The 8,783-nt window shown below is 33.9% G+C and overlaps 1 protein-coding gene across 1 annotated transcript; it reads left to right on the top strand.

Annotated features, from left to right (window-relative positions):
- The first annotated feature begins 4,634 nt into the window (after positions 1-4,634).
- Positions 4,635-6,280, top strand: LOC106640203 (OCIA domain-containing protein asrij). Its single transcript, XM_089598573.1, has 6 exons — positions 4,635-4,796; positions 5,157-5,446; positions 5,530-5,663; positions 5,775-5,880; positions 5,988-6,023; positions 6,097-6,280. The coding sequence occupies exons 1-6, from the start codon at positions 4,749-4,751 to the stop codon at positions 6,182-6,184; spliced, it is 702 nt and encodes a 233-aa protein (XP_089454699.1). The 5' UTR covers positions 4,635-4,748; the 3' UTR covers positions 6,185-6,280.
- The last annotated feature ends 2,503 nt before the right edge of the window (positions 6,281-8,783 follow it).

Genomic DNA, 8,783 nt, shown 5'->3' on the forward strand with positions numbered 1-8,783 from the left:
CAGATACTTAAATCACTTTTCTTTTTTTTTTCTCTATTTTAAAAGCTAAAAAAAATAAGTCCTGTACGGAAGCCCAGTCACGACATCTACATAAACACGCAGAAAAAATTGTCAAAAAAATAAAAATAAAAAAAGTATATATATATATATATATATATATATATATATATATATATATATATATATCCTATAGGAGGTCGATTTTCAGGCAAAAGATTATTTGTAAACTTGCCGTAAACAGCACAGCCAATGTCAACTTTTTATTTTCTATCTACACAACTAGTTGCGGCTGGTTTTAGCGTTTCAGATTTCTAAACTAAAAAGTGGCCCTAAAATTCTGAAGGAAAGCTTTAGATATTTTAGGCCCTAGAGCCATGTTGTCAATTATAAACCAGCCGCAACTAATTTCATAAATACAAAATAAAAAGTTAACGTTGTTTGCACTGTTTGCGTCAAGTTTACAATTCATCTATTACCCAAAAGTGTAAATATAAGGGAGGTCGATATTGGTGTAAAACATACACTGCAAACTTGCCGCAAGTAGCACAAACATCGTTAATTATTTATTTTGTATCTATTTCAAGAGTTGCGGCTGGTTTATAAGTGATTAAACGGCTCCAGGGCTAAGCTGCCTAAAGCTCTCCATCAGAATTTCAGAAGCAATTTTTGGCCAAAAAAATCACTACCGCTAGATGGCGCTGATCCAAATGATTATTACTACTTGTAGTAGAGCCATTTGATCAATTATAAACCAGCCGCAACTGATTTTGTAAATACAAAATAAAAAGTTAGCATTGTTTGTGCTGTTTGCGGCAAGTTTGCATTGCACCTTTTATACGAATATTGACTTCCTATATATTTATACTTTCGGGTAAAAGATACATTGCAAACTTGCCGCAAACAGCACAAACAATGTTAACTTTTTATTTTGTATTTACTAAATCAGTTGCGGCTGGTTTATAAATAATTAAATGGATCTAGTATAAGTATAGTTACTATACTTATACTAGATCCATTTAATTATTTATAAACCAGCCGCAACTGATTTAGTAAATACAAAATAAAAAGTTAACATTGTTTGTACTGTTTGCGGCAAGTTTGCAATGCACCTTTTATACGAATATTGACTTCCTATATATTTATACTTTCGGGTAAAAGATACATTGCAAACTTGCCGCAAACAGCACAAACAATGTTAACTTTTTATTTTGTATTTACTTAATCAGTTGCGGCTGGTTTATAAATAATTAAATGGATCTAGTATAAGTATAGTTACTATACTTATACTAGAGCCATTTAATTACTTATAAACCAGCCGCAACTAATTTCATAAATACAAAATAAAAAGTTAACGTTGTTTGCACTGTTTGCGTCAAGTTTACGATTCATCTATTACCCGAAAGTGTAAATATAAGGGAGGTCGATATTGGTGTAAAACATACACTGCAAACTTGCCGCAAGTAGCACATCAATGTTAACTTTTTATTTTGTATTTACTAAATCAGTTGCGGCTGGTTTATAATTGATTAAATGGCTCTACTACAAGTAGTAATAATCATTTGGATCAGCGCCATCTAGCGGTAGTGATTTTTTTGGCCAAAAATTGCTTCTGAAATTCTGAAAGAGAGCTTTAGGCAGCTTAGCCCTAGAGCCATTTAGTCACTTATAAACCAGCCGCAACTCTTGAAATAAATACAAAATAAATAATTAACGATGTTTGTGCTACTTGCGGCAAGTTTGCAGTGTATGTTTTACACCAATATCGACCTCTCTTATATTTACACTTTCGGGTAATAGATGAATCGTAAACTTGACGCAAACAGTGCAAACAACGTTAACTTTTTATTTTATATTTATGAAATTAGTTGCGGCTGGTTTATAAGTAATTAAATGGCTCTAGGGCTAAGCTGCCTAAAGCTCTCTTTCAGAATTTCAGAAGCAATTTTTGGCCAAAAAAATCACTACCGCTAGATGGCGCTGATCCAAATGATTATTACTATACTTATACTAGATCCATTTAATTATTTATAAACCAGCCGCAACTGATTTAGTAAATACAAAATAAAAAGTTAACATTGTTTGTGCTGTTTGCGGCAAGTTTGCAATGTATCTTTTACCCGAAAGTATAAATATATAGGAAGTCAATATTCGTATAAAAGGTGCAATGCAAACTTGCCGCAAACAGCACAAACAATGCTAACTTTTTATTTTGTATTTACAAAATCAGTTGCGGCTGGTTTATAATTGATCAAATGGCTCTACTACAAGTAGTAATAATCATTTGGATCAGCGCCATCTAGCGGTAGTGATTTTTTTGGCCAAAAATTGCTTCTGAAATTCTGATGGAGAGCTTTAGGCAGCTTAGCCCTGGAGCCGTTTAATCACTTATAAACCAGCCGCAACTCTTGAAATAGATACAAAATAAATAATTAACGATGTTTGTGCTACTTGCGGCAAGTTTGCAGTGTATGTTTTACACCAATATCGACCTCCCTTATATTTACACTTTTGGGTAATAGATGAATTGTAAACTTGACGCAAACAGTGCAAACAACGTTAACTTTTTATTTTGTATTTATGAAATTAGTTGCGGCTGGTTTATAATTGACAACATGGCTCTAGGGCCTAAAATATCTAAAGCTTTCCTTCAGAATTTTAGGGCCACTTTTTAGTTTAGAAATCTGAAACGCTAAAACCAGCCGCAACTAGTTGTGTAGATAGAAAATAAAAAGTTGACATTGGCTGTGCTGTTTACGGCAAGTTTACAAATAATCTTTTGCCTGAAAATCGACCTCCTAAAAGAATATTAATACTTTTGTATGAATAATAATTTATCAATTGCATTGTAAAATTACGTGTGAAATGAAGAGTTAAAAGTAAAGTTTGAAATTATGTCACTGTTTACTGTCATTGAACATTTCGCATGTGTGCAATAAATTGATACAGGATTATACAGATACCTATTATTTTGCTGGGTGAGAAAGACGGATATTTGGTTTTGTTAGCATATTCCAGCGGTAATAATGCATATTTGGAATCTATGTTATATATTTATACAGCTTAAAATGTTTAAATATTAATCATGTGTGCCTATATTTACCAACTTATTTGTATAAATTGAACTTTATACAAAAACTCATGATACAATCATTGATTGTCTCAATCATTATTCTAAACGTTAGTGAAAAAGGCGGTTAAGGACGTATACTTAGCCTGCGGACTATGGGTGTATTCCGCAAATGCTGCCAGCAGTTAAGTTACGTAGGTCGTGGTAACGCCGCATGGTCGGGTAGCGCTAGCGTCAACCTGTACTAACTGTCGGTGGGTTCCGCATGTCAACAAACTCCGAAATATCAGATGGCATGGGAGCGAAAACAGTAAAAAATATCAAAGTTTGTTGACATGCGGAACCCACCGACAGTTAGTACAGGTTGACGCTAGCGCTACCCGACCATGCGGCGTTACCACGACCTACGTAACTTAACTGCTGGCAGCATTTGCGGAATACACCCATAGTATACTTGCTCTTTTTCGTGACATTTTCCGACATTCTATCGTCTGCTTTGCTTTGTTTACAATCAGAAAATGTCACGAAAAAGAGTTATAGTAGACCGACGTCGTCTGCTTTACTGCTGGTGAGATTGCGGATCACATCACCAGTAAATCGACAGTAGCGCCCCCAACCACGCAACGTTGTCACGTCGTACATATGTAACTGCTGGCGGCGATTGCGGATTACACCCATAGACATTTTTTGCTTAATTCAATGTGAACGTTCATATTGAAAAGGGGGTTCCACTGTTCCTCTAAACTCAAATTGAGTGAACAGACTGAACAGACCTATATCTCTTTTTCCATCAGGTAACAAAGCCTATGCCTATGGTCGCAACTACGTTGACTGGCAGAGAACACAGCATAGGTCTGTTAAGTCTGTTCACTCAATTTGAGTTTAGCGGAACAGTGGAACCCCCTTTTCAATATGAACGTTCACATTGAATTAAGCAAAAAATGTTTTTTTTTTTTTTTTTTTTTTTTTTTATATTATAGTGCTCTACGTCCGGCTCCTTTAATAAAGGCACTACTATGGGCACTTAGCACTTGGGAAAGGGACAAGGAAAGGGATGGGAGGCCACCCATTACAGGGAGGGGGGTAGGGGGAAATTAGGCAATTATGCTGCAAGAAGGTCGCCTAAACCCTCCTCGAGGAGCATTGCGTGGTGAAAAAGCACATGTGAAAAATCACAGAGGTACTTGCCCGAAAAAGTCGCACTATGGCCGGGAATTGAACCACGGTCTCCCGCGTGCCAATTCACGACATAGCCGACCGAGCCACCGCGCGCTCTAAGCAAAAAATGTCTATGTGAACAGCTCCAATAAACCAGCCGTAACTGTCGGCAAAGTCGGCCCTAAACCAAATTTATTTATTGCTTACCAGACCAGTCGATATGAGAGGGTGCTTTGTAACACACGCAATTATAGACTCCTGCAATAAACATTTTATCGACCGTCGGTCTTTGAGTCTGGCGCGCAAATCTCGGAGAGTTTTGGAACCTAACCCAACTGATGCGTTTTCAGATTCAGATGTAGCAGAACGATTTTACTCAGTGTGCTTGTGTTGTGTAAAAAGTATATGTATATGCGCTGCATAATATAACCTATAAAATTTCGTTTATCATATAGCAATATTGAAATTATTTTTGAAATAATTAAATATTTAGAGAAAAAAAATAAGTTACACGACATTAAATATGAATCACATGACGGATCCTAATCTACCTGTACAACCGCGAGAAAACGTATGTATTTTTTTACTTTTTTAATAAATGATAACAAAACATACTAAGTTTTTCTTATAAAATGCATTCTGATTAAGTATTCCTTTCAATTTTTTATTTTTATTTTATTTGATGCCTTTTCATTGAGTTCAGCAATGATACATTAGATAAAAGGAGTTCATTACAAAAATTGTTACTACCTCTTATTTACGATTCAGAAACGAACTTATTTGTATACATACATTTATCCACAACAAATAAAGTATTCGAAATAAAATCGAATGCTGTTTTCTTTGATTTTTTTTTTGCACCATCAGAGCTTATTAAAGTAAGTTTTGAGGAAAATTAAAATGTTACATAAAGTATCATATGCCATGATAGGTAATGTTGACTCCTGAAGAGATAAGGATTCTGAAAGAATGCGCTAGAGAAGGTATTGTTCAAAGGGCTATTCCTTTGGGTATTGTTTTTGGTGTTGGTGGCTTTATGCTAGCCAGGTCAGGGGCCTTACATCACCGTGTGTTTGGAGCGATGCCTACTACTATAGGATTTAGTGTTTTTGGATACTTATTAGGAAGATTTACGTACAGTAAGGTTTGTCTCCAAAGAGTAATGCAAGTTCCAGATGGTACTATTAGAAAAATGTTCCCTCAAAATGAAAATACTCCTAGGTACAGTCACTTTTATAACAAAGTTCAAAATATGCATTTAAAATTCAACATGTTCTTTATGTGGATATAACTCTTTTGCTTAGGGATACACTACATAATAGTCAATTTCACACTACTGTTGAAATACCAAAAACTGATGACTCACTGTGGGACACAGTCACCCCAAATTCAGATATTGATGTAGCTTCAACTGGTAGTTTTGATACTGTTCCTTCTGGTATGTTAACCATATTTTTTTTTTTTTCTTTTTCTTTTATTTATTTATTTTTTTTTTTTTCTTCTCGTAGTTATAGTATTATATTTTGTTTAAGTCATTAATAAATTTCAGATTACTATCAACCACTTCCTGAAAACTCTGAACAAAAGACGCCTTCCCAAAACTTTACTTCTTATGATGACTTGAGGAAGCAAAATAGGGAACAATTTTCAAACAAGTAAGGCCATCGTTTATTTATTATTTATTGCTATTATAATTTTTATTTTCAATAAATTTGAAGCCTACTTTACCTATAAAAAATGTATGAGTACACAACTTTTATAGATATCGAGTTCAACCACAACCAGCACCTCAAGACAGGTAGATAAATTATTTGAAAGTTTTTTTTTTTTTTTGTTTTATCGCCATTTTGTTTCAAATTATTTTTTTTCAGGTTTTACCAGAGGCGGCCTTTATCACAAGATGCACAGCCCTCAGATTTGGGTAAAAAACAAACAAAATACGGGGACACGTGGGACTAGCTTTTTTTTAATTGAAAGAAATCAATTTGCAATTTGTAATTAATTCGATAGATTTTTATATAAGTATGTAAATAAAAGATGAAAGTGGTGAATAAAAAATAATATAATTTTATAATAATGTCCAAATATGTGTCATTGACTCCCATCCCTAATTTTATTCAAATATGTGACGATTTATTAGAAGCAAAAAAAAGGATGAGTAAGGAGAAGGCTTGATCGATGATTCAACGATTCATATTTTATTTATTATTACTTTCGTTACTATTTCAACGAATCTCGTTGAACACGATACAGACTAGGTTTATCGTTTTTTTTTTTCAATTCATTTTTTCGACTCGGTGTAGTTATGTACACACAGCTATATATCTATAATATATTACGAATACTTTTTATGTAAAAATTTCGCAATTACACGAGAATAAAATTATAAACGCATTTACATTAAAATTGCGCAACGGAAACACAAAATAAAAGACAAAACGATCAAAGTGCGAAGAAAATTCTTTTTTTTTTTTTTTTTTTTATTACTAGACGCAAGAGTTTAAACTCACAAAAAGAGAGATATGAGTTCCGGTAATTTCGCGTTCCCGTCGCTTTTGAACTGTACACAAGTATTACGAAGATACAAAGTCTTGGAAGAGACGCATTAAAGAATGATATGTACGTTGCTCTCTCGGTCGACACTTTCACCGGCACCTTTTCTTTTTTTTTCCTTTCTACAGAAACTTGTCGTAAGTACACAATTTGTGAAAGATAACGCTTGAAAAAACGCCTTGGCTAAAATTTTCATTCTACTCTTTTTTTTTTTTTTTCTTGTGAGTACAACAGTGCCGGCAAAGCGATTTTGCTTACTACAGTATTATTACGAGTAAAAAATATCATATATGTTTATCATGTTTGCGCAAAAAACGTCGTTAAAGTCTTTGGAAACTGCAGTGCGCTAAAGGTCTACAATACATTATCAATACATTAATATTATTATTACATTATTATCATTACTATAATAATTATTATTATAATTTATTATTATTATTATTCCCATCTCCAGGAGACGCGAATCACTTGCTTTTGTGCTCTACATAAACTTGATGTTTGAATGTGATATGTATTTGTGTACCAAATATTAAATAGCACATTGCGTCCTCTCGGACTAGTGACGTTGTATAAATATATCCTTTTTAAGGCACAATCATGCTATTTTCCATGCAATTCATCCTTAAAGTATCAACCGCGAATCACATTTTCGAATAATTGTCTTATGTCAATATGCCCGAATGGATTTCATGTCGAGATTTTCCAGCTGCCGTAAAGGTAATTTGTATACGAAAATCCTTCAATTTCAGGAAGAAATAAAAAACGGACGATGCGTTATTACTGAAAAAGGTGAACGTCAAAATTATTCGGGCTCAAGAAGAAGTAAACAAAATAGTCGAAGCTTAATAGCGACATTTATAAAACAACCGTTTATCACCATGAAAATGGTTCTTTTATAATATTACCATCTGGCTTTTTTTTTTTTTATCGGCAAGAAATTGAAATATACATCTAATTTTTATACGTATAGATATGTATACTTTTACTTTACATCTATCTATATGGTTTTTATTTTTTTTGTCAATAAGAAAGGTGGACCAGCCACCGGTAGCGCGCCGACAGCCATGCACGATTAATTAATTTTTATCTATAATTTTCTTCAAGTATATCACGGCTTATCATTGTATACCCTAAATCGTTTGATTCCATCAATTTGATTGTTAAAATTGCATATCAACAGCACAATGAAATAGTTTAAAAATCATAATTAAGTTTCATCACTTGAATGTGCTAACGATTAAAAATAACTAAGCTTCAATTTCAAATTGCACGTTTTTTATCACGCTCTAACCGAGTTACACAATTTTGCAAAATTCACAAATGTATAAATTTTTTCTCGCCTTGTATAATACTGAATGAAACTTTACATTATAATAAAATATGTTCTCGTAAGAAGTAAATGTCGAATCAGAAATTTAAGTAGTAGTATACACGTATCACTTGGCCGGGCTGATGTAAATCGCCCGTTACTACTGATGAACTCGCCACACGGTAGGTCACACACACATTCGCGTACTCGTAAAACCGTACTTAATACCTATCTTTTAAAAATTATAGCAATAGCTCGCATTAAAATTATATAGGTACTTTGCGTACGGATTAAAAAAAAAAAACATAATTTTGATGAAAATTACTCTCAACATAATTACAAACGAATGAAAACATGGTACATGAACAACGAAGAAATATCTCGGTTGTTCCAACAAATATGTACAATCAAGAGAAATAAACTTTTATTTGAGAGGGTACAGGTGATTAGTAGCGTCACCCCAAGGGGGGACAAACGAAAAAACCTACATATAGGTGTAACCTGGAGATCAGCTGTCGCAAGCTCGCGCTCGTAAATAAATGACAACACACCTATATGAAAACGGCCGTCGGCGCGCCGGGCACCAATGATCATGTAGCGTATGTTTAAGTAGTAACAGCTCCGTATATAATAATTATGTATACAATAAAATGCGCGGCGGGTGGGAAACACCATCCTCCTAATTCGCAAACACAC

The sequence above is a fragment of the Copidosoma floridanum genome, unplaced genomic scaffold (assembly GCF_036245765.1).
Source record: "Copidosoma floridanum isolate Cflo_tuat_1 unplaced genomic scaffold, Cflo_Japanese_pri ptg000006l, whole genome shotgun sequence".
NCBI classification, from domain to species: domain Eukaryota; kingdom Metazoa; phylum Arthropoda; class Insecta; order Hymenoptera; family Encyrtidae; genus Copidosoma; species Copidosoma floridanum.